At 45.3% G+C, this 27,716-nt stretch overlaps 1 protein-coding gene across 2 annotated transcripts; it reads right to left on the bottom strand.

Annotated features, from left to right (window-relative positions):
* Window positions 1-847: 847 nt before the first annotated feature.
* On the bottom strand, window positions 848-27,716 carry rarga (retinoic acid receptor gamma a). Of its 2 annotated transcripts, none has more exons than XM_068750495.1 (8): window positions 27,548-27,716; window positions 6,439-6,587; window positions 6,005-6,146; window positions 4,847-5,010; window positions 4,325-4,501; window positions 3,843-4,047; window positions 3,529-3,687; window positions 848-3,366 (listed from the first exon to the last, which is right to left on the bottom strand). In XM_068750495.1, the coding sequence occupies exons 1-8, from the start codon at window positions 27,714-27,716 to the stop codon at window positions 3,002-3,004; spliced, it is 1,530 nt and encodes a 509-aa protein (XP_068606596.1). In that variant the 3' UTR covers window positions 848-3,001. The 2 variants fall into 2 exon arrangements, with proteins under 2 accessions (XP_068606596.1, XP_068606597.1); XM_068750496.1 differs by lacking the exon at window positions 27,548-27,716 and adding an exon at window positions 17,630-18,047.

Consider the following 27,716-nt stretch of genomic DNA (forward strand, 5'->3'; position numbering starts at 1 on the left):
AAATCCAGTCTGGTTCTATTGATCTGTCTTTAATGATTAAAGCAATCCTATAATTGATAGAATCTCATCTCTGTTTATCACCCACTCCTGATTTGTCTTTCCCAAGGTTAATCATTAGTATCACTAAAAAAAAAGAGGTGCTTACAATGAGTAGGCCCTTTACTAAGAGAATTCCCCTTTATCGGGAGATCAAGAGTGATCAGTGACAGCGATGCTGCTCGATGTCTGTGATCGACGCATAACTCTTAATTCTATGATGTGACAAATCTGAACAAGTTCAAGGCTATCACAGGCTTTCATTTCACTCTTCTCTAATGTCGTTCCCAGTGCACTCGTCGAGTTTGTGAGAAGTTCTGACAGTGTTTACGTTTCAGTTTTCAAAGACCATTTAATAAAACTAAGGATCAAAGATGGGCTCATCAACATCTTTCTGTTCCCTTGGGCTAAAACAAGAAAAGAGTAAAAAATTCAATGCTTAATTGTTCTATTTATGAAAACATGAAAAGCATTTTAGAAAATCACAACTTTGCAGAGACAAATTAGATTTAGATGTTTTGATGAACATCACTTACTATGTTTAATGTAATGTATTAAAATGATAAAAACATTTAACTAAACAATTCATAAAACAGATTTTCAATCACTCTAGTCTGACTGATTTTTCTGCACATTATCACAGACACCAGAGTGAAAAATGCTTTGCAGAGCTTTACCTGGTGTCCTTATTCGCCACGTGGCTGTGATTTATTAGCCCCTGCAGACCCCACGCAGGGGCAACGCTTCTGCTGTTGCGGCTCACGAGCTCCCTCTGCTGACACGTGCCGTGAAAAGAAAGAACCGTCCAATCCTCTCACAAAAGTACTTTATTGTGCCTCTTATTGTTTATATGGCTTTTCTTTGTATGACAACATTAAACATAAACAGAGGGTGGACAAAACCCTGGCCTTGTTGACAAACAAAACATAAAACAACATAATCTCAATGGTCTGGCTGCGCTGCCGTCATTTACATCGTGACAGCCCTGCAGATAAAGGGGACCAGGTCACCACACAAGCGTTTTTGTATGATAGCACCATGCCAAGTACATTCACCCAATGACTGAAAATATGTTAAAGAACACACACGTGACTGTGCACGTAAACAGACAACGCAAAATGAGAAGGCCTGCCCATCCTCAGAAGATGGGACCTCTACACCGCTACAGAGTGTTCATATTGCTTCAACGACAGACCGTAGAAAAACCTCTGTCCCGTAGAACGCCAACAGAGACATTTTGGCAATGAAGAATCGATACATGAAAACATCCCCCCCCCCCCATGGCCCCTTTAAGGAGATGTGGGGATATACACAAAGACAAAATGATATAACGATTTTTGGATGAAAAGGCAGTTTGCTGCATGGATGCCAGCACAAGGGCAGGGCAGCGAGGACGATGGGTATGGTGATGAAGATGAACTGCCCCCCCCTCTTTAGGAGTCAAACTGGCATCCACGCTGTTTTTCAGACTTGTCACCCTATATGTACACTCAGAGGGGCTGAGCTCATCAAAACGGAGTAAAGAATACACACATAAATATTGCCTGTTTCTAGCTTGCCTGAGAGCAGCTAGGATTTGGTCCTTACTGAAAAGCCCTGAGTCTGATTCAAAATGTCTTCCATGAGGATTCCTGCTTTTGATTTGCATATGTCTTTGATCCTTCCGTTGATGCGTAGCGTTGCTACTGGGCGTGGATGTTTTTGTGCCTGCTGAAGGAGTGTTTGTCTGCTGACATCATTGGAGTGCTCTCGTGACTGATGATTGGATTCTGATGTCATGCCGTTTGAACACGCCAACAAAGATACAAGCTCAGACGGTAAACTCGACTCTCAGAGGCCGGATGTGCCGTTCTTGATTTAAGTGCTACATATACAGTGGAAAGTGTAAAATGTCGGCCCGGGCACTTAATGCCAGGTTGGCACATCCGCTACAGCTGAGGTTAAACTGAATGGCGTGTGTGTGTGTGTGTGTGTGTGTGTATACTGTGTTTAGGATTAGCTGTGCGAGCACTCTGCTGTGAGGTCCGCTGGAGCTCGACTGGCGTCCCTGCCAGTTGAACTCAAACTCCAAACATGACTTCTCCTACCTTTGGCACAAAGATACTTATTTTCCACATTGACAGCATTAGTTGGCTGCAACAAGAACAAAATAGGATAATGCCAATCCCTGATAACAGAAACGGATTAAGTCACTGCAACGTAATAGTCTTCTGGGTTGATTATCATTGACATCCACAGTGAGCCAAAGTGCCCAGAAAGCCCCAGCTACGTAGCTGCTAAGGAAGACCCCGCCAGTTCTGAATACCCTCCTCTCCCTCTGAATATCTTCTCAGGAAAGCTCTTCAAAAAAAGAAAAAGAAAGCAACACACACATCTACAGAATTCATATATAAAACCAGAATAACAAATAAAAGAAAAAAATATAATCGTATATATAGATATGTATGGACTTAATAAAATGGAAAAAAAAGTTACATTGAAAACAATACTCAAAAGCAACAACGACAACAACAAAAGATAAGCATACTCGATTTGGTTTTGACCTGTTTGTTTCTTTTTGTGATGCATCAGAATCATCTACTCGGTTCTGGTGTCTGGTTTGGCCGATCCGCTATTTTGATACAATAAAAAAAAAAAAAAAACAGTAGGGGGGGGGGGGGGGGGGGAAGACATTTTGCTTTCTCAAAGAGGTTATATTCTTTTTTGTCGTGTGAACTGTCCCCTTGGCGGTGCCGCGTATGTTTTTACCGTCATCTCTCCTTTATTTTTCTGTAATTCGCTTTTCATGGACCTTTTGGCCTGAGATAGAAAGTGTCTGTACACATAAGGCTCCGCTGTGGAGGACACAGCCATTCGCAGGAAGGAGAGAGGGAGGGATGGCCAGCATTTTCTTGAAGAGGAGGTGATTTTTGGTTGTGTGTCTGTGTGTGTCTGTGTGTGCTTGTGTAGTTATGAAATGCTGTGTTCACTGTGCCCTCCCCGCAAGGCCTTTCCTCGACCCATCTACACCATCCAGAGCCCCCCAGGGCTCCCCTTCGCTGTCCGAACCCCTGTCTCGCTCTTCATCCCCTCCATCGTCGTCGTCGTCTTCGTCCTCCTCCTCCGGCGATGGCTCACTGCCGTTTTCCGCGGCCCAACTGTCCTCCTCATCCTCAGCCTCCTGCTTCACAACCAGGGTCGGTGGTGGGGGTGGGGGTGGTGGAGGAGGCGGCGGGCTGTCATTGCTTTCTGTTTGATCCTCGAAGGCCTCTGGGTTCTCCAGCATCTCCCTGATCAATGGAGGCATTGGCCCTGGGATTTCCAGCTTCAGAGTTATGGCTCTCTCTGCACCTGGAGACAAGAAAAATTGTGATTTATATAATTAGTACTTATGGATTATAAGACATTGTCTAAATCCAGGGTATCAAAAAAAAAGAGCTTATTTTAGGACAGGATATTTGTGACAGCAGTCAGGCTTTTAAAGAAAAAAAAGAAATGAATCCAAATCCTAACCTTTAGTGCTGATGCCCCTGAGGTCAGTGATCTTCATCAGCATGCGGGGGAACATGTGAGGCTTGTTGGGGCGACGGCGGCGGGCATATATCTTCAGAGCCTCAAGTAGAGGCTCTTGCAGCTTATCCACTTTCTGGGGCTCCTCCAGATCCATACGATCTAACAAAGAAAGCAGGTAGTAAATAATTAACTTTATTATTCAGCAGAAGTTTTATTGCTTAAAATCAATGTCCTTATCAAAACTCAGTATCTAGCTCTTTCACTTTGTATCACTAAGAAGTTACACAGTTGCTAAGATGTGAAAGCTGCAGTACCTCCACAGATGAGGCAGATGGCGCTGAGGAGACCAGTTTCTGTGTCGTCCATCTCCAGGGGCAGAAGCTGACCGGCAAATGCGAACACCAGGTCTGTGAGTGGTCCGAAGCCGGCGTTATGCATCTGAGTCCGGTTCAAAGTTAAGCCATCTGAGAATGTCATAGTGTCCTGTTCTGGGGTGTAGCGCGTGCAGATCCTCAGCATCTGTGAGCAAAAAAAGAGGTGGAAATATTGTAAATACTGAGTAACATATTGTGCAAATGTGATAAGGCAAAACTTTCTACATCACCAACATAACCGCAGTGACTTATTATACCTGCTCAAAGGGCTATTTTACTTTTTTAGTATAATTTGAACAAATCCAAACGTATTACCACCTTTCACCAACAGATGTCAGTATTCCCTCATGCGTCATTTGCATTATTTGTAAGAAAATGGCTCTGCTGTGAGGAGAAGCGAACAAAATCATTGGTTTCCTCACCAGTATGTCCAGGCAGGCTGACTTCAGTAGAGTGATCTGGTCAGCGATGGTGAGGGTGGTGAAACCTGGCAGCCGCTTGGCAAACTCCACAATCTTGATGATACATTTGGTAGAGAGCTCACTGAACTTGTCCCATAAGCCCAAATCCAGCTGGACGCGGTGGTCTGAGCTGGAGTTCTGAGGACACAAAGAAATACGCAATCAGTGTGTTTTTACAGAAGTGGTGTAAGATCCTGTTTGCGTCAATGGTGAGCACGTCGGAGCCTCGCAACGCATTTACATTTTACATCCATCAAGAGGGGGGAAAAAAAAATCTATTTACATGTTGCATCAATCATTCTCAGAGGCCACACAGAGGCCTTAATGGGGAACTGAATTAGTTAAACCACCCCAATGTTGAGAAAGCTACGGTGAATTTACGTCTTCACGCAATTTGAGCCCTCAGTGATGACATAGGCTGTTGCCATGCATAGTATGAATGAACCGTATTGTAGGTTGTGTGTGTGTGCGCGCGCGTCTTACGGTGGTGTATTTGCCCAATTGGCAAAGTGACGGGAACGTTTCTTGATGGGCTTTGCTGACTTTGTTGACCAACTCCTCGAGCTCCCCACTGAGCTCGTAGTTCTCTGGAAGCACCACCTCCTCCTTCACATCCTTCTTTTTCTTGTTTCGGTCATTACGCACAGCTACGTGGAGAAAGATGAGAAAACAACACCGTTAGAAAAGGGATTTCTGCACGCAAAATCTGTGTTCATGCTGTGTGAGAAGTCAGGCAGTGAATGTTCTACTTCTGTCTGTGAATTATCTTTATCCATCACGTGCAGAAACATTGCTAGCACCCACGCTCCAAGTCTATCACCAACAAGGAAATCCATGCTTGAAAACTTTTGAGGTACTTCTACGCAGTACTTCTTTTATCATGGCACAGACATCGACTGTCACTGTCTTATCACCTGCTCTCTCCCTTGCCCATCTCTCTATCCAATTGACCCAGTGTGCATAAGCCAGTCCTCCACTCTTTCCCTCTGCATCTCCTCTCCCTCCTCCTCCTCCCTTACTTTCCTTCCTCTCAGGATATCCAGTAATAGCAGAGGCACAATGCGATCCCGGTCTTAAAACACATCCTATACAAACATTATACTCGCATACATATCCCACAGCCTCTTTGACAAGCAGGGGCACCAAACTGTGTCTTTGATTCAGCTAACAGCGTAAATTACTGCAATTACAGATTTTTTTGTTAACACTCAAAATGTAATTTTACGCTGAGCTGCTTGATGAATGAAAGCAGTGTCTGTACAGGCCAGAGGGTTGAGCATTTTGCGGTGAAACAGGAAGTCAGGACCATTTTATAAAGCTGTTAGTCATATGATTGGTCCAGTTCCCAGCCTCACCCTGATCACCATCCCTGGTATGCTCATCTACACTCTCTCTGCTGCACAGTTTCCCAGAGTCTCTGAGTGAGGTTTGAACAATCAATAAGTACGTACTGTGTGATGCAGGTCAGATACTAGGCATCAACTCTTATCAACTGATTCTCAAGGTCTTTAAACCAGGTTATATCATGCAGTGCGCCTTGATCCATGGTGCAGTCTTGCATTTGTGTGTTGATATATGTATTAGTAAGCGTATGAGAGTTAATCTCCTTCCTCTGGAACGGTCCAGGCCCGGGACGCTCACCTTCCTTGGACATGCCGACCTCAAAGCACTTCTGCAGCCTGCAGTACTGACATCGGTTGCGTGTGACCTTGTTAATCTGGCAGTTCTTGTCTCTGTGGCAGGTGTACACCATATTCTTCTGGATACTACGTCGGAAGAAACCCTGAAGCAACAACATGAGAATAGTAAGACACAAAATGAAGAGGCGAAGAGAGGGAGATGATTCAGTGTCAAAACACAAAATCAATGACGGTTTTTTTTTGTTTTGCTTGAGAAAGGAATTCTTGCATTTTTTTTAGGCCCCCTCCTCTAATTTAATCAAAATAATTTTAATATGCATGCTAACATTATCTGATCTTCATGGAAGGGCAATTCGCAAACAATTCCTGGAACTGAAAGTCTGTCATAAATCCAGACAAACCACAGCTCAAAAGCATCTGGCAGGTTCTCCTCACCTTGCAGCCCTCACATGAACTGACACCATAGTGGTATCCTGAGGACTTGTCCTGGCACACAAAGCATGGTTTGTAGACACGAGGCGGGGGTGGTGGAGATGGAGAACTGGGTACCATCTCCTCTGAGCTGGTGCTCTGAGTCTCCACCGCTATAGACAACAAAAAAACAAAACAAAAAAAACAGCACATGAGCAGATGCTTTGTTATAGATCATGGTACAACAGCTACTTTGAGTCTAATGCGACAGATGTAGATGGTGGAGTGCGTTTCGTCCAGTACAGCGTAGTGTGCCGACAGTACTTCTGTTACCATTTGACTTGCAACGATGTGTGACGGTTCAGTTAGGTAGCATTTCAACTGCAGGTGGACTGAGATATATTTTCATGTATTTTTTTTTTAGTATGACTTTCTGTGGGATTAAGTGGGTAAGGTAAGTTGACAGGAAGAAACACAACCCTCTCAACTTACCCACCCTAAGGGACAACACTTGAAAGTTGTAATTGTTTCATGTGAACACTCAGAAATGACAAAAGGACAAATACCTGACTGCAGTCGGAACCTTTTTTTTTTTTTTTTTTTACAGTTGGTAAGAAAGCACATTGTTGAATGACAGCTTCTCTGATAAAGCCAGGCAACGGTAAGCTGTTGCAGCGTCAAGGCTGGCTCTTCCTCATTCCACAGACTGTCAACAGCCCATGATGACAAACAGAATAGATGCATCTCAAACTCGCATGCACGTAATCTTGATGTGAAGTTCTCTTTGTTTGTTTGTTTGCATTAAATATTCCAGAACAGATTTGGGCTTTTGTTTTGTTCGCATCATATGGATTCTGTACTCAGAAACAAAGGCTGCTGCCACACATGGTAGCCTGCAGAAACTCAGACACACATGCTGATAAGGTGAAGTATGGAATCCATATGCTGCGCATACACTTAGCCAACAGAATCATAACTTTCACCCTTGGTTACCCTCAAACTTCAAACCCCCAACTCTGCATCCCACAACCCCCCCCAACAAAAAACCCTATTTTCTCTTGTTTCCTGGCCCTAAATTCCACAGCACAGCCCTGCCAGGTTTTAATAGAGGCCTAGGCTCGTAAGGCGGCCTATAAAGGCGGTCCCATGGCTGGATGGAGGCCCCAGCTCGGCTGGCCGAAACTTTATTGGGACTCGGTCACCTTGGGCAGCTATTCACACCACCAGCTGTAGCTCCCAGCCCATAAAAAAAGCCAATCATAAAATAAAAAACAGGGAGGCTCTAAAATTCAAACTTTTACTGCCCCCAGCACCTTCAATGGAAAGCATAGAGGCCAGGCCTAAACTTAACCTACAGGCCCCCCTCCCCTTCTCTCACACCCAGGGCTGGGGGGGGGGGTACCCCACCAGCTTGGCTTTTTACAAGAGAAGGGAGACTTCAAAAAGAAGAAAAAAAAGAGCATAAAAAAAGGAATTTGAGAACGGGGCAGATGGGGGGAGAGGGGAGAGTTGCTCCTGAGGGCAAGTCTTGTTCAAGACCAAGCTGACCATTACTGCCTGCTACAGCTGACTGGCCAGCTACTACCTCATTAATGATAGTACCAGAAATATGCCAGACATTTTCATTTGCTTCCTGCTGCTCAGACATCTGCTTTTCATGTGTGTGTTTTTTATATTTGGTAATTCAGAATCCACATTCAAAGTTTTCGTTTTGGCCTTGTACTTTTGCTGGATGAAAGTATGTTTTCCGTTTGTTTTTAGAGTGAACCCCAAGCCAAATGTGCAAATCCATCTAAGACCCGAAGTTTATTCCTGCTTGAATGTTTCTACAGCAGTTCACGCATCTCCGTGGCCAGACTGTAACAAAGCAGCAGGGTGAGTGAATGGGAGAACAGAAACCCTCTGGACGTGCCATGAACCTCTGTGTTTATGCCATAATAACAACCAGCAAATGAGGCTTCAGACCAAGCGCTGACAACCCTTCAGAAAAGGACAAACCATATGTGGCGTCAAGTAACGAGCACTGACTGACGCCGTCTAAAGAAAGCGAGCCAAACAGGAAAAGGCCATCCTGGAGAAACCTCAAACAGCGGTGAGAGGGAAGATACACCAGCCTCCGTCGTCACGTTGAACCTGGTCCCTGCTGGAGAACATGATCCCCCCCCCCCCCCCCCCCCGCGCCTTGTTCAAATCTACTGCACCACTTACCCTAGGGTGCCACCGTGGGAGAGGGTCCATTCAGACAGCCACCCTGAGCCCCCTTTACCCAACTCAGCTCATCACTGTTTAGAAAACAAAGCCCTGTGAAATGAGAGGCCCTCCTTATCAGTGCTCCGAGGCCTGGGGGCCATTTGCATGACAATCGCCACGCAAAAGCCTGCGAGCTGATGACGGACGTTTGAGATGAGATGAGCAGGATAGGTGGCTGGCTGCTGTTGTTGGGGGAGGAGAGGAGGGTAAAGAGAAGCAAGATGGAGGGATAGTTAAATTAGTGGAGGCCACTGTTAGTTTCCTGGTCAATATCAGTTTACACCCTAATCCCCTCTCTCCACGCACAAGTGGCCCCAGCTGCACTGACGAGGCCTAATCCCCAGGTCACGCACAGAAGAGACTATTCCAATGGCTACAATATACGCGTAGGGACACAGGAGGATAATATTCACTACCTAAAAGCAACATACAATAATCCGCACTCCCACCACATTTCACTGAAGTGCTTCAGCCGGAGAGGAAAGCAGTGTTCATCATTCTCCACAACCTCATTTTGATGTGAAATGTAACAACGCATGACAGAAGAAATAGCTGAGGTTTTCTTCAACTAGGTCAATTATATTTGAATTCTAGGTCAAGTCAGTTGGGCCAGCCTTACGCCCCTTTAGATGTGGCAGATTATGACTGAAAAAGTGATTTGATCATGTTATACCAGTAAGGAAACTGGTAACCGAAGACGCCCGTTGCTCACTTAAGTGGAATGGGGAAAGTTTCTAACGTATGTGAGCAACGGCATGACTGTGCTGCTTGTGTGTTATGTTGCAACACACTTCTTTTAGAGGAGCAGCATATGACATTCTGGCAGCGTAACAACTGCTCTTTCACAATCGGCCTGCAGATTTGGTCTACGTGACTTGTTGGTATGATTGAATCTCAAATAAGACGCTGTTCCAGAAGTCTAGAATTTGCGTGCTGCATTTACTCGAATGCTTCTTCACCATGGGTGGTGCCCACTACTATACACACACACACAGTATATTTTCCACTGTTCCCCTGTCATATAATGTCATGTGTCTTTTATTGTACTTGTACTAACTGCAAGCACAGAGTTCTAGGATCTCTAACTTCACAATATATCCTGCAAAGTTTGTTCTTGTCAAAGATATTCAGAGCGTGTAAGACTCTGATGCAGGGTGTGAGAGGGTGATCACAGTATGGCCCACTGTGAAAAGACGGGGCAGATAGCGGTGGCAGAAGGGGAGCAGATTGAGAGAGGATGGTGAGCAGTGGGCTAGAAGACTTGTTGGCACCCTCTGTGTGTGCCATTGAGGGCATCCATTGGCCTTCTATCCAAAAGCACCACAGAGTGCTCACTGAAGATTTCCATGGAGAACTGGTCTTTATGAAAGAGGAAAAGAAAGTACCACACCCTTGTCATTGGTGCCAGCGTGTTTCACTCTCCTTCTCTGTTTCTCTGCCCACATCTTCCCGCCATCCCTCGGAGGCTTCTGCTACAAGGTCCCACACAGCAGGCCTGTTTCCTTCCTCTTGTCAGTATCGGTCTTTCCAGAGGATCTCCGTCACTGCTTTTGGAGCCACTTCTGTGTCCCTTTTTGTTTTACCCTCTTACATGTGCTCTCGTTTTCCCACAGATTGAAATATACTGCTGCTGTGTTCAAGCTCTGCTGCACACAGTTGAGTCGCCTGCGAGCTCTTAGGTGGGAGGTCTATCAAGTCTCCATTGTGTGAGTTACACAAGCGCCACCTGACTGTAATTGAGAAAGAAACTGTATATTGTAGAGAAGTCAAAAGCTGGGGGGAGGGAGGGGCCCAGGAATGCGCATGTGTTGACAAGGAAGGGGAGGGGGGTACACCTTCATTAAGGGTCTTGAGCGGTGGCAAAGTCTTTCAACAGCTGTCAGAAAGCTCATTACCTGGGCTCCACAGACAAACACATTCACACACACACATGCCTGTAAAGAGGCCCCGCTGGCACTTTTAAATCAGGATCTACGATAAAACTAGGCTGCCGACCAGGAGACGACTCAGGTATGAGCGGTGAAAAAGCACCAAGCTGGCGGGAAATTGTACGAAACCAGACTTTAACACACAAACGCCACCCTCCAGGAATTTACACCCTTCTGTCAGAAACAGCAGAAACTCCTGACGCACAGAGAGACGGACACATGTGAGTGCACATTATGAATATTCATAATCTGAGAACAGATGTACCATATATATGTGGACTAAAAGCTTTGGGCATGTCTTTATAGATTCCAGTGTGTTTTAATGCCACATCCTGGACTTCTGAGTGGGACGCAATGTCTCCCCCGCACGTACTCTTCACACCCCTTTACATAGAGCGTAGAAGCAGAGCAGAACAGGAAAGGCAGCAGGTGGGATATATGCCTGTATCCTCGGGGCACATTTTAAAAAGTGGAATTACCCTTGCAGTCTGGTGCTGCTCTCAAAACACCCTTTCTTCTTTACAGCACCTCATAAAGGGCCTTTTGATATTTTCTTGATGGAGTCGGCCAAGCCAACATTTGGCAGGCAGCCCCCCCCCCCCCTTCCTGCACAACACAACCTTGTCGAGAAACACACAATTTGCTTCAAACAAACTTGCCCACTAAGCTGTCTGTCCTCCATGAACCCAGCAAAGAAGTTTCCTCCAAATATGCATTTACAAAAGCTGATGACAGAGGCATTAAAGAGGGAGGGTAAACTCAAGGAAACATATTTTCAATGAAAGGATTCTAGTCAGTGAGCTTTAACGGTTTGAGCAGGAAAAGGCGAACAGTCAAGTCCAAATCTGCGGAAAAAATGTGCGCCTTATCCCCGTGGCGAGCTCCAACAGACTCTTCATCTGTCCACCATGACTGGAGAGTGAACCCAAACCTGGCAACCTGGCGCAGTCTTGGACCATTGATCGTGTAGAGAAGACATGACAACTTATAGGCAGTCAACCAAGGAAGCAGACAGACGGGCGAGGTGAGGTGAGGAGAGAGGAGCGTTATCGAGGCAAACCTCGAGTCTTTGATCCTCATGTTGTTTCTCGTCCTCCCAGACTTCCTCTCACCATCTGTAGCCCTGACTCTCTCACCTGTCCGTCTCTGGCAAAGCCACCAGCGCTTGTTCAATTGCTATTGCTTCCTCTCAACAACAATAGAAACCTACAAAAGTAGAAGTAGCCCAGCTGTAGCTCCCACCTCGCTCAGTCAGAGGAAGTAGGAGAAAGGAGGATAATGTAAACAACAACGGTCCCATTCATTGTTAATCGTCGGGGGGAAGCACAGCAGACCAAAGTGTGCACTCGGAATCATATCAGATTAAGAAGAAACTCCTGCATCGAGTAGCTCAGGGGAGCAGTGATACATATCACAGTTTTTACTTTTACTTGGCAACCAACCGCTGACAGGTTACCCAACTCTGTCTCTAGGCGGAGGCTGTCGAAGCGCTGACAGGACATTCAGACTGGGCCACACAGTGATTCATTTCCTCCTCTCGCTGCCTCACCATGGGTGGGAGGTTTCGTGTGAAATCAATGTAGGGCATTGACATTTCACTTTTCAGAGAACACAAATGTGCCAATGAGAAAGAAAGCAATGTCCATTCAGTCAGTTCCCATAAGCAGCAGTGCACACTGAACTTTTTCAGCATTCCTGAACAAGGCATAAATCAGCCCGAGCTGCCCTTAACTCCTTTGCTGGATCGCTTCCTGTCTCGCTGGCTGTCTGGCTGGCTGGTTTTCGCTCAATATTTTCTGGCAAATACGAGGTTGCTCAGAGGCACTGGGGATGATAAATTCAGGCCAACTGAGAATGTCTACAGCTGGTTCTCCTTCAGTCACAGGTCACACGACAATGAAGACATACTGCAGATTCAGGTCATAGCTAGTCGAAGAACAGCATGTGCTTTCACCCGCAGCAATGCATGCCTGTGTGCATGCCTGTGTGCATGCTTGCGACTCCCTCGTAAAAAAGGTGGTAAATAAGATATGGAGAAGCCTGATTTTGTTGCCTTATTGACAGGTTGCAGCAGGGACTTCACACACAAAGAGCCAGTATGTGAACGGCAACCTTCTGAATGCAAACCAGGGTATGAAAGGAAAGATCATTGCCACCCTATTCAAAAGACATAAAACCAAGAGCCAACTAAAACTATTAGAAGAAATCATAAAAGCACTGTATAACGTTTTATCTGAAAAGACCGGTCTCAACACACACATCACATCTGTATCCCCACTGGCATTCATGTTTTCTCCGTAGTACCAACGTATCAGACAAGAAAAGAATGCACAGTATTAACTGGTAAAGACAGAAGCCATGTCTGCCCCCCCTGATGATTAGAACAAACATACCCACACACAGATGAAAGCATACACAAATGAGGCCATGGTCCATTTCTAGAATATTGGCCACGGCAGTTGCGCCTACACATTGACAGAATTTGACTAAGCTCCAGGTGAAAACACAGCAAACTCCTTTCCATCACCCTCCAAACGCTGAGCCCAGATAACGGCCGTACTACACCAGTCACACAACTCTCCCTGCCAAACACTGTGGGCCGCATAAATATAGCCCATTCACACAGACAGGCAGCCAGGCTCATCTGGACTTCTAGCCCCGACTTGGCTCTCAGAGCCCCTCGCTTCTCATAATAGAAAGCCCCTAGCAACGCTCCAGCCAAACTTTCAATAACACTCGGCTCTCACATGGCTCCGACCTGACATACACACAAACACGTATACTCAACAGTACATTGCGTGCCCACCAGTGAAAAACTCTCACGTGGTTGCTCGCACAAGTACAACTCGCACAGACAAGCGCCAAGGTGCATACTCATATACAAACCGCCTGCCAACTACTCCTCCCTTTGTACAGGGGGAAATGTGCCTGTCAGGCAAAACACTGTTCTCAGTAAACAGCTACAATAGCAGCAGCCAGACAGGGGGTGTTAGGGTGGGCAACCACAATACCTCCATGACAGTAAACTATTGTGAAAGAACTTTCACAAGTTGACATTTTGTACTCGGCTCATACAAATAGGCAAACTGCTGGCACAATTGCCAGCAGTTTGTGTAGTGACTTACGCCTTAAATGATTCACCTAGACAGATATGTAAATGCATAGGGTCCAAGGTGACAGTTGATGGGTTTCATTTACAGCGGTGTGACTGACACCACTGAGGGAGCCATAAGATGCTATTAGAACAGAGCTGGATTCCAACACAGGCCTGTGGAATCCAGCCTGCCATATTGTCTGTCTCTAGATTTGACAGCAGTCTGAGTGCCAGCCAAAAAGGCATACATCCATTTGACACATAGCCATTCACATAGACTGCTGACACACAAAATGTGACAGAAGCTCATATTTAAGCAACAACACGTGAAATGGGCTTGTGGAAAAACTCTAAAGCCACTACAGGAATTGCAACGTGGTGGTGTGCTATTGCAACACGAGCAATCCTCACACTGGATATGGTTTAGTGCCAACTAAATGTTTTCATTTTGTAATGTAATATTGTGGAGTAAAATATGAAAGTATCATTTGATTAGATCCATTTGCATTAGCGTAGCCGTACGGGGAGGCGGCGGCTCACTGGGTTGGGCCTTGGGCTGGGAAGCTGGAGAAGTCCACCGGTTCGAGTCCCGGCTCAGACGAAATGTGGAGTGTGGCAAGTTGGCTGGAGAGGGGCCAGCCTACCTCCAGAGCACTGCTGAGGTGCCCTTGAGCAAGCCCCCCCCCCCCCCCCAACTGCAACCCATTCTCTCTCCGCATAATAGGGCCCCTATGCATGTGTGTGTTTCAAGGGGCACGTTGTACTAGGGTGTAAATGTCATTTTGTTGTATGCATTGTTACAACGACAATAATAACAGTTTTCAGAGACAGGTGAAGGTATGTCTATTTGGCCTATCAATTACAATCCGGTGACCTTGGACCAGTTGAGTGCTTAAGCTGCTTTAACTTCGCCACATTCATTTGACATTATCATGAAAGGATCAACCAGGTTTATGCATATATAACAGCACTGACAAGTCCTCATTAGAGCTGAAACCAGGGTATTATAAGTGTCATTCATTCCCCCCCCCCCCCCCCCCCCTCTCTCTCTCTCTCTCTCCATCTCACACACACACACACACACACACCCCACCCCCTAACCGAGATACCTCTATCTATTACAAGTCCTGCCCCTTTGGGCATTCTAATCTTTTAATTGAATCTTTTGTAATTGTAATGAAATAACTGCGGACCTTCATCAGGGAGAAGATGATTGGGGCCAGAATGTGCCAGCGGTCACAGAAAGCTCTTATTTCTCCACCACTGCTGCCAGGATATACCCCGATTTCAATTAGCTTCTAAATTCACATTTTAAAAACACATTAAGGGAAAACAAAGAGGCCTGTTACTGTGCACACGTGTTTGTGAGAGAGACTGCACACACAGTGACGGATTACTGTAGCAAATCTACTACCGCCGTGTCACTCTTTTTTATGCATTGACTGTAATCATCACAATGGGTGTCCGAACAAGGTTCTAAAAGATCGAACTACCAGTTTGTTTTGGTGGGAAGAACACACACTTCCACTGCCTCTGACCCTTGAGAACTGCTAAGTGTAATTGCCTCATTCTTCCACACAAATGAACATTGACACAGAGGGGATTGGTCTGTACAGGCTCCCTCTCAAATGGCTTCCCCAGCAGTGGACTAATTCAGTTCACATTGACGTACGACTGAATCTGTGTCCATTATCATGATGCGCAAGGCAGCTCAGATGTAGTAGTCGCTCCACGGTAGGAGGCACTTAGGAGCACGACACCAGGGCAAGACGGTTGAAAGGGTCTCCTTTTCAGCAAATTGACAAGGCCACCACACATGATGTCGATCTGACATTGGCCAGGCCATAGCCTCTGACTAACCTCTGACATTGAGGTCTTCCACTTCTGAACAAAAAAAAAAAAAAAAAAATGGAAAACTGACCACACTCTCTTTAGTCCTTTGACTGTCCCGGGGTAACGGCCAACAACAGTGACACTAATCACCACAGGGGATTTATTGCCACAGCAACTGATTCTGTGCGGGACTGAGAAGGCGGGGGGGGTGATTTGAATTGTGTTTTCCACAGGTTGTCAAAGAAAGCAGATGTTTCCTGACAACATTTTCATGAAATTCTTTTTTGTTGAATTTGTTGTTTGACAGCAGTTAATGTAACTCTCTTCACAAGCCCAGACACTGGAAGCCAGGCCGGTCCCTCTGTCGCGCAGCTGGTCCAGACTAAAACATCCATTCATTAGCCTCATTTATGAGGACAGTGAAGGGCAACCGCTTCAGCAAAGAGAAGCATTATGGGCAGCCTTGTTTACAAAGGTTATTGAGCACAGAGGGCTTGAAACAGTACACCTCACCAGCCTCCACTGCTCCGCTCTGCTGGTCTCAGCTCCCTCACCCTCAAGGCAGTTTTTTTTTTATCTCTTTGATTATCTGGAACAAGAGATCCAAAAGAAAAATGTACTAATGGAATCTGGAGGCCTAATTTACATGAGCATGTGTGTGAACTGGTTTAAAAGGAGAGGCCATGGAGACCTGATTGATTAAATAAACAAATCTCATCTTGTTATCATCAAGGCTCCCCTTTCTAAGCAGAGCAGGCTGGGTTGGCTGGAGACCCCCCTGGCCTCGGCCTCCTCTGACAGGGCATCTGTCTTCATTAAAGCTCAGCCAGTGTGCATGACAGCCACTGAAATGCTGGTGTCTTCACGATTAATGAAGACAGATCACACCCCCACCCCCAAGAGGCAGTAAAAGGGAACAAAAAGCAGGAGGATGAACAAACAGAAAACTACAAAAAAAAATTAAAAGCATCAAAAAAGAAAGAAAACAGTTTAGCTGTGTCCCTCTGCTCTGTCGCTTCTTGGATTCTTTGGTTGTTTTCCCACTGTCATATATGGTTTGTGCTCTCCACACCTACCTCCTACTATATTGCGTTGCATTACACCCCCCCCCCCCCCCCCCACACACACACACACACACACACACACATTTCCACTCTGACATACTCTCTCACAGCGGTAGCAGCCCCCTGGAAGTGCATGGAAATGGACCACAGTTTTGTTTGTCCAGACACAGGTCTGTTGTTGGAGTCCAAGCCTTGTCTAAAGTCAGAGGCGGAAGGAGGAGAGAGGAAAAATGAGAGTCTGACAGAGGGGGAGAAAGAAAGAAAAGAAAGCCAGCTATAATGCAAGCTCTTCAAAGGCTGCGTATGCATTCCACATTTTAATTTATTCATATCCACTTTCCCACTAAATAATTAATCTACTTATTAATTCATGTCTATTTGGCTCAAATAGCATTATGCATCTAGTATCCAGGAACCTAAACAAACTAATCACCGATGAGAACTTTGAACATCTGAAATGTTAACACACATTTATCAATAACTTTGCATGAGACATATATTGAAAACTAAACCTGGGGATTCAAACCCACACTATGAATGAGGGACAAACCACGCATGCATTAGTATCCAAAGCATGAGGGATGTATCTTCCTCTAGCAACACCTTTCCTCTGTTTCCGCCCATCTGTGTATACTAACAGCTTTGTTTTTTTTGTATACAACATGCAAGGTCAAACCTTGGTTGGCTAACACTGTCACTGAAACTCGACTCCATGTGTACAGACTCACAGCTCCATCATGGACAGACGTGCCATTTCACAGAAATGAAAACAGACACACGTTTAATATCATAAGAGTTTCTTTCAGATGGCTGAGCAGCTCAAACTGGCTGTGGGCTATGCATGTGTGTGTGTGTGGGGGGTGGGGGGGGACGGGATGGGACAAGAGGAGACTGTCCTGGTCTCTTCCTGTGTTGTCCTGAAGCCACTGACAATAGCCCTCTAGCTGTTGTATCATAGTCAAAAATCAGACAGCGAGAGAGAGAGAGCAAAAACAGAGCAGCCATTATTGTGTCATACAAGAAAATGCAAACAGGATGCCACTTACACTGAACGCTGGCACTGCCCGTCCAAGCGAAGGGGTCCAGCCCCGCAAAGAAGGGGCTCGCCTTCCGCAGCATGCACGCACCACGACTGGTGACATCATAGAGCTGACGGGGGCCCATTCCCAGAGCCTCCATACAGTCAAACATGGTAACCACCCCCCCACCCTCAGCAGAAATCACTATGAGCCCTCAGTCCTTCCTACGTCCTGCCCTGCTTCCAGAGCTCACGTCCCTCGCCGAGGCAGTGACAACAAACTGTAGCAACAGCTAGCTGGATCTGCTGCGTCCCTTCCTTCACCCTCTCTGCTATTCTTTCCTGCCGATGCTGAAGTTTCCCTCGTGCCCCATCAGCTGGAATTCTGATCTGGTTCCTGCCTGGCTGAGATGGCTCTCTACTCTCTCTCTCCCCCCCCCACCCCCCCTGGCTCTTGGGTGAGCTGCACACCGTCTGCTGTAACAGACCTAAATAACAGCGGCTCTTGCTGAGCCCCAGACACGGCGGAGTGAACTAACTGCCTCGGCATGACGCTCTGAGAAGGGGCGGAGAGAGAGAGAGAGAGAGAGACAGAGAGAGAGAGAGAGATCCAAGCAGTGGGGGGGGAGAAGGGAGAAAGAGGGAGGCGTGGGAGGGGGGGGCGTCCAGCACTGGAGGAAGAACTGGTCTGGTTAAGGGACGAAACTCTTGCGTTCGTCTCTTGTTTTTCTGTCTGTGCTGCTTTTTGTGTTTCATATTTCAGTTGAGAATGCGAACAAACAGCCCCCCCCCCCCCCCCCCTCCCATTCATGTCCCATTCAGATCTGGTCCCTGTCCCTGCCTGTCTTTACATCGCACCTCCCCGCCCCCCCAATTCCGCTGCAGTAAATACGAGCCCCTTCCCCTCCCTCCTCTGAGCCCCGTCTCTAATCATAACCATATTAAAGTCCAGCCCGGCCGAGTGAATATTTCTCTGCGAGTAAGAGAGCCAGAAAAGGGGGGGGAAGAGAGAAAGAACATTGTGCTGTGGTTGAATCCAGAAACCAGATGCCAGGGTAAATCCCTCCCTCCTCTCGGTCGGTTTGAGGGAACAGAAGATGGGCAGTTCTTTCTGTCTCTCCCTCTGGAAGTGTTTAACAGTGATGAATGAGGGCTGCTTTGCTCAATCCTCGCCTTGCTCTTACAAAGACAAATGCCCCCAATATGCAAACACGCCATGTGCTGGACACACTTCGCACCGGTTCACTTGACCCTTGTTTGTGATTTATCTCCGATCAATAAGAGAATTGCGCGGAAATAAACATAGATGCAGATGTGGACTAAAATGATATCCATAACAAGAAACATAAGTAAAAATCTGCCTTCCACATGGAGCCTTTTTTTTTATCACATGATGTTCTGTATAAAGCTAAAGCAATTATATTTAAAAGATAACACTGCCCTCACAGTGACAGTAAATTTCAAAAATAATAATAAATCAAAATGATCAAAAAAAACAGCCTGTCAATGGTATGACTGTTGCTCAGCAGACTGGGATAAAGCAAACAGGCTCACATAATAGAAGATATATGATAATAGAATGGCTTTCGTCTGTGTGCCCCACACATTCATTTCATCCCCCCCCTCTCAGACCAATACAAGTGGTACAGCCCAGCAGGCAAAAAAGACAACATTTCCTGTCAATCTGTGCTGCTGGCTACGGTCTCCATAAACACACAGTGCCCTCCTCCTCCTCCTCCTCCTCTTCCTCCCCCTCCGCCTCCTCGACTCCCGTCTAACACGTCAGTCTCTTTCCTGTCTCGTGAAAGAAGCCATGCTTTCACATTTTGGGCCCTTCTGAATGATTTTGATGAAAATGTTTATTGATCTAAAAGCTATTGGTTCAGATGAGGCCTTTTGTTTATTTTCTGAGGCTGGAAAAATTCACACAAAGTCATACGAACATGTGTGCTGTTATTCCTCAGACACACGCTTCTGGTGCTTTAAAATTGAGCATCGGTGGTTTTTTATGTTTCTGCTGTCAGGTCATAAAAAGGAAGTTTTATGACAACATGGAAAAAACAATGAGGCTTGATAAGAAACTTTTAGCTCAAAGTTAACCTCATTAACCTCTTGTTGTTATTTGTCCCTACCCATTTACAAAGGAATGGGGGGGGGGGGGCATCTGATCTGGATGCATTGTAGATTAAATCATCACTGCCTCGAGTCACATTTTTGTGATTCACAACACTCGTCCGTCGCCTCCTTCCTGTCCTTATTTTCCTCGCGGCTAGTTTTATACGACGTTCTGGAAACTGTTCTAATCCCCTTGCGTTCGCATGCTCTATGTAATAACAGTGTTGTTTGCCAGAGCTGCTCTCTAGACCAGCAAGCCATCCAATAATCAATTCATAATATCATGTGCTCATACTTGCAGCTCTTTTGATTGTAAAGATTTATGGCCCCCATCCGACTCTCTCCCAGTTCTGATATTTCTCTTCACTGTGCTTGAGACTATAATTCAGACCTCTAACCTCAGGTTCTCCACTTACTGGCACACCGACGCCGTGACTGAGGCTTCCAGAGCTTCACAGGGCTCGCGGAGTGAGTTTAGACATCTTATCTACACATACTCCATACGATGCATACTGCTGCTGACCCAGGCCATTCCCTGCCTCCCCTCCCTCCCCCCCGTCCTTCCCCAGCCAGAGAGGTTGAACTCCAGAAGAAACCCCCACTGGGCCACTAACTTTCCCCCCCCCCCCCAAACTTATCCTGCCCTCCCTCCTCTCCTTCAGTCTCCGGCTCACAAGCCTCTCCATCTCTTTCCTCACCTCCGCCCCTCTACCACAAACTCTGTTTCTGCAAATACTCTCTCCATTTCATCAAGTTCCCCATGGCCATTTCTTCCTGACTGCATGATTTGTTTTAGTTGACAAAGTTCTCTGCTTTTGTTTCTGGCTCCAAGTATTTCAGTTTCCATGTCCGCCAACTCACTGGTGATTTTGTGCGACTGCCGTTTTCCATCATGTCTAATTGTCTAACTGGTTAGACTTTTAGACACATAACGGATAAAAATAATATTTAAATGCATGTTTTGAGATAAGATTTTATGTCTTATGTTCTACCTATTTATCTGCACATCAGATAGGTAAAAGCAGAGCGGGACGCTCAGTCAGCTTATAGCGCCACGTGGGCTGGAGCCCAGGAAAATCAGGCTTTCCTACTGTCTGACACTCTGATGCCAATTACAGATAAGACATATACAACACATTGTTGCCACTTCCTCTGTGTACAGGCGTTCAGGTTCCAGCCAAGCAGTCAACAACACTGGTTTGTGAGGCAATAAATACCAGCTTTTTAAAAAATGCCTATGTTCTAAACACAGCATGGCGATTTTGGAAGGAATGTGGAGCTTTTCCATAGCTGATGTGAGACTGTGTGCAGCGTGTGGACGTGCTGAAACAGATTGCCAATGATGATAGAGACACTGAACACAAGTTCACAACGCCCTCCCAGTAAGAAAACCACAGAGATCCTGCATGTAGATGCAGGTTTTTTAATTATTATTATAAATTAGCATAATGAAGCACATTGAAAACATAATCGGAGCACATAAACATTTCCTGTCCTTTTCGTGTATGTGTACATTACATTAAAATGTCTTCTTATAAGTACCGACGTGTTTCTTGGTTTACTTCAGTGAACACGAAGTGTTATCACACCCATCAATAGCTCACTAGCAAGTTTTACATGTTCTGCTCTGACAAGACATGTAATATTATCCAATCCTCTACCTCACTACCTCACAATATATCTCTGCACAATACCTCAAATGTCACTTAGAAGGGAAGCAGGAAAATGGGGTAAGTTTTCATAGTAAGCCTGCTTTACCAATAGTGGCCATATTAGTCATATGCTCGTCTCAGCAAAGTCCTAGAAGAGCAAATGTTCTGATCATTATCACTCTTGGCAATCTTTCAGACTTTTTTTGCTCTTTGTCTTTTTCCTCCCGTTCTCTGAACTGTGACGGCATTTTACTAACCGTGTTTTGCAGTCGGGGGGAAAAAAAGAAAGATCTTTTAGTTGTGCAGCCAAAATTAAAAACCTCCCCTGTCTTGCTCTCATAGGTGCCAGTGTGCCCCTCCCATGCCTTCAGATGGACCGTCCTGCCTTTCTTGCCATTGCAACTCTTTGCCTTGCATGTGTTCCATAAAAATAAAATTTAATAGCAGCCTCTTTATCCTGATCTGTCATCACATCAGAGCTGTAGTAAAATCTGCGGCCTCTCCCTTACCACTGACCTTTACAGACTTGCTATACATGCAGGCATCTGATCACTCACAAACACACACATATTTAAAACATAAACACACAAAGCTTCCAGGACTTTAAGAAAAATTGGTTCCAACCTGCCAAGAGGGATAAATCAGTGGAAATCCAAGGTGAAAGCTGAGAGGAAAGAGAGCAAAGAGTGAGCAAATTAAAGCGTGGATGAGATGAGAGGTGGTGCTCATTGAAGGAGCTGATATGCAACTCTGGCCATGTACACATGTAGCTTTTTTTTTTATTATTATTTTTTATTACTAAATATACTTCCACCTCCGTTTCAAAAAAATGTCATCCACACGACCTCGTAAAAAAATAAAAAAAACCTCCATCCACACGTAACCGCATAAGCGCGTTGTTAAACACATTCATAAACATGCCAAACCAATTGGCGGCGTAGTTCGCCAAATCCTATCCAATCAGAACGCTCCGTCTCTTGTCGTCCCTTTCACAAAACATGAAACATGGCGTCAGGCTCGTTCATGTGGACCGACAATGAGGCAGAATTGATCCTAAATGTAGTTTTGGAATATAAAGTCAAGCAACAAGCGATATCTTTTGAAGGCATCCGTGCTGTTTCTGAAAGTAAACGCAGGTCGCACACATATGACGTCACAGCAGTTTTGGTCGTGGCAGTGAAGTTTCGAAAATGAAAGCTCCGTTTACAGGCGTCCAGGCACAGACGCGTAACTAGAGTTTTCAAAAACCATTGTTTTTAGTGACAGAAATATTCGGTTTCTTGTGGATCACAGGCCAAAGCATAGAAAAATATCTTAACTTTTAGACAGATAATGTGTGTGGACATGTGTGGACATAGCCTCAGTTTCACACAAACATATTCAGTCTGGTGGATAAATTGTCAAAATGGACCTTTCTCTCGACTTTACCTGTCATCTCGACAGTCTTGAATAGATTTTGACAAATAAAAGTAACACTGAGTAAAAGCCAATTTCCAGAAAGGTGTGGAGCATCTCAGAAACACTTGAGGCTGGTGGTCGCCCATGAGAAAGCAGAGCGGGTATAATTTAAGCAAAAGAGGCTCCGGTCTCACTGGTGGATCAAGGGCACAGCCCAGCAGCACTGCACATGCTGTCATCACATACACAGATGTTTGCCCTGGTATTGCTAATTTGCTATGTATATTATGGCAACAGGAGTAGAGGTGCCAGCAGGCAGATGACTCTATTAAAAGGGCTTTTCTCTGGTTAGGTGTTGACACAAGCCACTTTCAGAGAGACATTGAGCAACGGCTCCAAAACAAATTCCCTTCTCTGTGACCTCTTTGGTGTGTTCAAACTGGACCAGTCCGAGGCGTCACAATGTCACCTCAGTGTGTGTTCAGTGTATGCCAGCGTTTCGCACCGCCGGTGCACTCCATTCATACAGACGGCAGTTATGGCGCTGGTACTACCCCCCGAGGCGTCATAGAGGTGCAACAAACTGATCCCGTTTTTACGCCTGCATTGAGTTCACACAAACATCAGGGTGGAATAAAGGTGCAACAGACCTGGAATGAAAATGCTATCTGATTGGGACTGTGAATACTACTACTATAAATAAAAATGAATAGTGTCTTCAGCACGACCTGAATACCACTGCTGGACAGAGGTAATGGGATGCATTAAAAAAATAAAAATGGGAGTTTTGTTTTAGTGTCTGCAGGGCAGCTTCTGCTTGAAAGGAGGTAGAAGCTCATCATTTCCATATCCATACATAGCCTCCGTTTCTCTTTTCAGCTCCCTCCCACCCCTCACTCCAATAAATAATATACCCATATCAGTCACGGTCAGCAACGTGCCTGCACACCTCCACCTAAGCTGGAAACCCTGCACTTCAACCTTTATGAAAATAAATAAAGTCGTCAAATGCGCCGTTTGTGCTCTGCTTCTCTTGCATGGGGAAGGCTTCACTGTACCAACAAACATATTTCCTGCTGTCCCTCTTCCCCATTTAAAGATCTGCATTAACATTCCCTCTCATACCATACTTTCCAACAAAATGGCTCTTTTACACAACTCCCTAAGCTCCCTGACCTCCTTGTGTGTGTATGTGTGAGTGTTTTTAAGAATGCAATGACTGTTTTTAATTATTTTTTTTCTGCTGGAACATTTGGATCCTCTCACAATCCGCCTGACTTAATGGTTTGTGTGTGTGCGTGTGTGTGTGTCCCCGCAAAACATGCATATGTCCCTCTTCACATACACACACAAACAGTCGCAAGCATATATGCAGGGCAGCCAATATGCTAATGTTAATTTAATTGTACATGGATGGATAAATGCATTTTGCATTTGTGAGCAACCTAAACACACTTGACTTAATTTCATCTTGTGTCCACTGGAGGCGCAACTGTGCAGTTTCTCGCCGTTTTTAAATTCTGTTCAATTCAACGGAAACAAGACCGCAAGGGCTTTTTTGAAATGTTCCTCTTAGACAGGATGTTTGACTTTATTTGTACTGTAGTACATGCTACTGTGTGACTGTACTTGTACGCTAACATTCTATCTAATAAATATAAATATACTCAATGTTTCATTTTCATCCAACTGTGATAAGGCTGAAAATGCTAACAACTGAGCTTTCGCGCCAAACATAAATTTAAGAATTATGGTCCGAGTTAAAAGTCTGAGGCCGGAAGAGGACTTCAGCTTTTTCTCTGAGCCATGTGGCCTGAAGGAAATGACCTGCTAGCTTTTCAAAACATCCCTGTGGCTGGCTTTGGGGTCTGCAGGGCTCTAGCCCTGATTGGTGAATGCTTACAGAGGTGTTTCAGGGCTCAGTGGCGATGTTATCACATAGTAAGTGGCCTTAATGGGCTTCCAACTGTTTGTTCGAGGGATCCCATAATGACAGGGATCAACTGATAATGGCCTCTACAACACAAACACTGCTGTCAGATCCTTCTCATGGATGAACAAACGTCTTTGCGCCTTTATAAAGACACGGTTGGTGAAGAAGGGAGTCTCGTAGCACACTTGTATGGACAGTTAACCTCATTCACACATGCTTCATTGGTGGGGGTGAAGCACTAAGGGTTTGTGGGTCCACTGACTTCATGCGTACTGTTTTAAGAAGAGCCACCTACTATCACTACATGTGCAAACAAAGTCCATGTATCCTGTCCCTGCCCTCTTCAGACTCTTCCCACATCCGTGCAAAACAGGTATTTCCAAAGACAAGCTGGTGCCAAAACCGAGTGCCGCCATGGGAGGTGCTCCAACCTGTCAGCACGGCATGCACATCCAACAAAGGTAGGTGTCACCCCAGCTGGGCAAGAATGCAGTGCTATTTATTGCACACAAAACACACACAGAATTGTCTGCAGTGCTGCTCCCTTCGTCTTGAAGGCATTTTCGCAGTCTTACTTACAGAAACCCTGACAACAATGAACAGGCCTGTTGAGTCAACTCCTGTAGAAGGAGAAGGGGAAAAACTAGGTCTGGGGAATGTCCTAACCAAGGCCTTTTGTCTGAGACTGGGGAATGAGACCGCTGTCAGTAAAATGACTTGTAACATTCTTTATCAAGGAAGGCAATAAAGAGGTTTAAAAGTTGGTTCCAACAGCTGAAGGTTTTCCTTTCACTGAACTGAACTGATACTTTTTGTATGTGTTTTAGCACCAGGAAGTTATAGACATGTCAGCGGTGGAAAAGGATGGAAAATAAATGAATGACAAAAATGTATCTGGTTTTTATGTCCAAAAAAAAAATAAGCTGAACATTTCAGTCGTTGGGTTTTCTGATTTGAGTCTCAGAAAACAATTAAAATACTGGTGATCCTAATAATCATAGTAAACAATATCAGGCTAATACTGATACTGATTTGTCAGGATAAAACCTTTAAAAAAATAAGGTAGAATGAAAAAAGTAAATCTCTTCACATAAAGCTGAGTCGAGGCTATAGCTGTCACCATGATCCTGACTTAATCTCTGACCCCGTCCTTGTTGTCGCTCTGACAGAGAGCTTAAACCAAGTAACTGCAGTCCTTAACCCTTGTGAATGATACTAGTGCCAGAGAGGATGTGTCGGTACAAGCAGTCATGTATGAAGACCGGTGCATGTGGTAGCCTGTATGCGCTTTGATACTTGTTTTTTTTTTTACTCATGCCAGTGTAAAAAAACAGAAATGATCCATCTGTCAGTGCTGTAGGATTTCAGTCTGCGTCAGGGTTATGCTTCCAGTTTTCAGATGAAAGAAGTGCTCTGTGTGTCAGAGACAGATTGTGGGATGAGTGTCTCTGGTGGTGGGTTTGGATACGTGTATCTGTGTGTTTTCCTAGAAGGGTGTGTTCTTGGATTCCACCACACTAGGACATTCCCCCCAGGTGTTCTCTCTATCTTTCTCGCTTGCTCTCGTTCTGTGAAAATACCTTGAGGATTATGTGGGCAGCAGTGGCTAAGAGGAAGAGAGGGGGTGAAGTAGTGATTGACGGCTGAAAGGCTGGAGGGGCGCTCAGGCATGCTGTGGTAGGGGAAAGAGGGGGGACTGCACACACAGGCAGGGGGCTCTCAGACTCTGCACTCAGCTGTTGCCACCCACACCCATTATAGCCCCTCCACCACCTACGACCCACCACCACCACCTGCTGCCCCCAGATAAGATTTCAAATAACCTCTGCTTACCTTTACTTCATGCCCTAACCCCAGAGAAAGTGTTCCTTTTCTCTGTATGTCTATTATTTTTTCCATTTACACTGGTGTCCTCAGCAAATTATAGCAAGTTATTTTAAACAAAGATAATCTCTGACCTGGAATCCTTATGTTGAAAAGTCTGTGTTTGGAAATAAGCAGACATGAGTCTGCATCATATGTATAAGCTGTTAATTGTTTCATGTCGGAGAAGAACTCTGGTTTGCCTATTTTCCTCCTTTGTGCTCTGTGTGCCACGCATCATTTAGTCCTTGTGCTTTCAGCATACAACAGTGCCCCCAGTGGTCACGTATAAAACTACAACTCTAACACAACTGATGAGTCTGTTAGTAGTCAGTCCGGTTGCTTGAATGTCCCCTTCAGCTCACCTTCCTTTCTACAAAAACAAGGTGTGAGGTAAGTTCATTCTGAATAAACATTTGTCTTTGAATAACAATTGTGTGTGCATTTTCAAATATTTGTTGATGCTCCGAGCTCTCACCACCTCACACTTAAAGAATGTTGTTTTGTCTCTAATTGTGGACTTGTGGGTTTGCCTGCCTCACAAAAGCTCTGTGAGAGGCCGAGACACCCCCCCCCCCAAACACACAGATACCCACACACCCACCCACACAAAAGTAGTGAAGCTTGAGCTGGAGTTTGTAGTTACAACCACACCATCTGCAAGCATCTGTAAGGAAGCCACAAGACCAGAGTAATCATTGTATTGATGAAAGCAGCTTTCTTTGGGGCGATTTTCTTTTTTTTTTTAACCGCTCCTCCTATATCATAAACAGATCCTAAAGTTTTCCATCTCCATGAAATTGTACATAATGAAGTGCAATTTAAATAGCCATGTTTTTCCACGTTCCTGTGCGCAATAAAATTATTTCATGGGACTTTATTAAAATGAAGCCATCTATGGGTCATATATAGCGCTGGAGCTGAAATGGAAAACAGTCTGTGAAGAGGTGGAAAATTTAAACACACAGAATTGAAAATGACTTACAGAGAGCCGCCATCTCTTTGGGCAGGTCAGCACCAAATCTCCCAAAGAGGCTACTGTTGGCCAGCAGGTCAAACGGGGAGTGGTTTCTCATAGAGTTGAAGGCAAAGGGGTAGACAGCAGGTGGGAAGCCAGTCATGTGACCCACCTGCTGTTCCCTGTTGGTAGCCAT

This window comes from Brachionichthys hirsutus, chromosome 2 (assembly GCF_040956055.1).
Source record: "Brachionichthys hirsutus isolate HB-005 chromosome 2, CSIRO-AGI_Bhir_v1, whole genome shotgun sequence".
NCBI classification, from domain to species: Eukaryota; Metazoa; Chordata; class Actinopteri; order Lophiiformes; family Brachionichthyidae; genus Brachionichthys; species Brachionichthys hirsutus.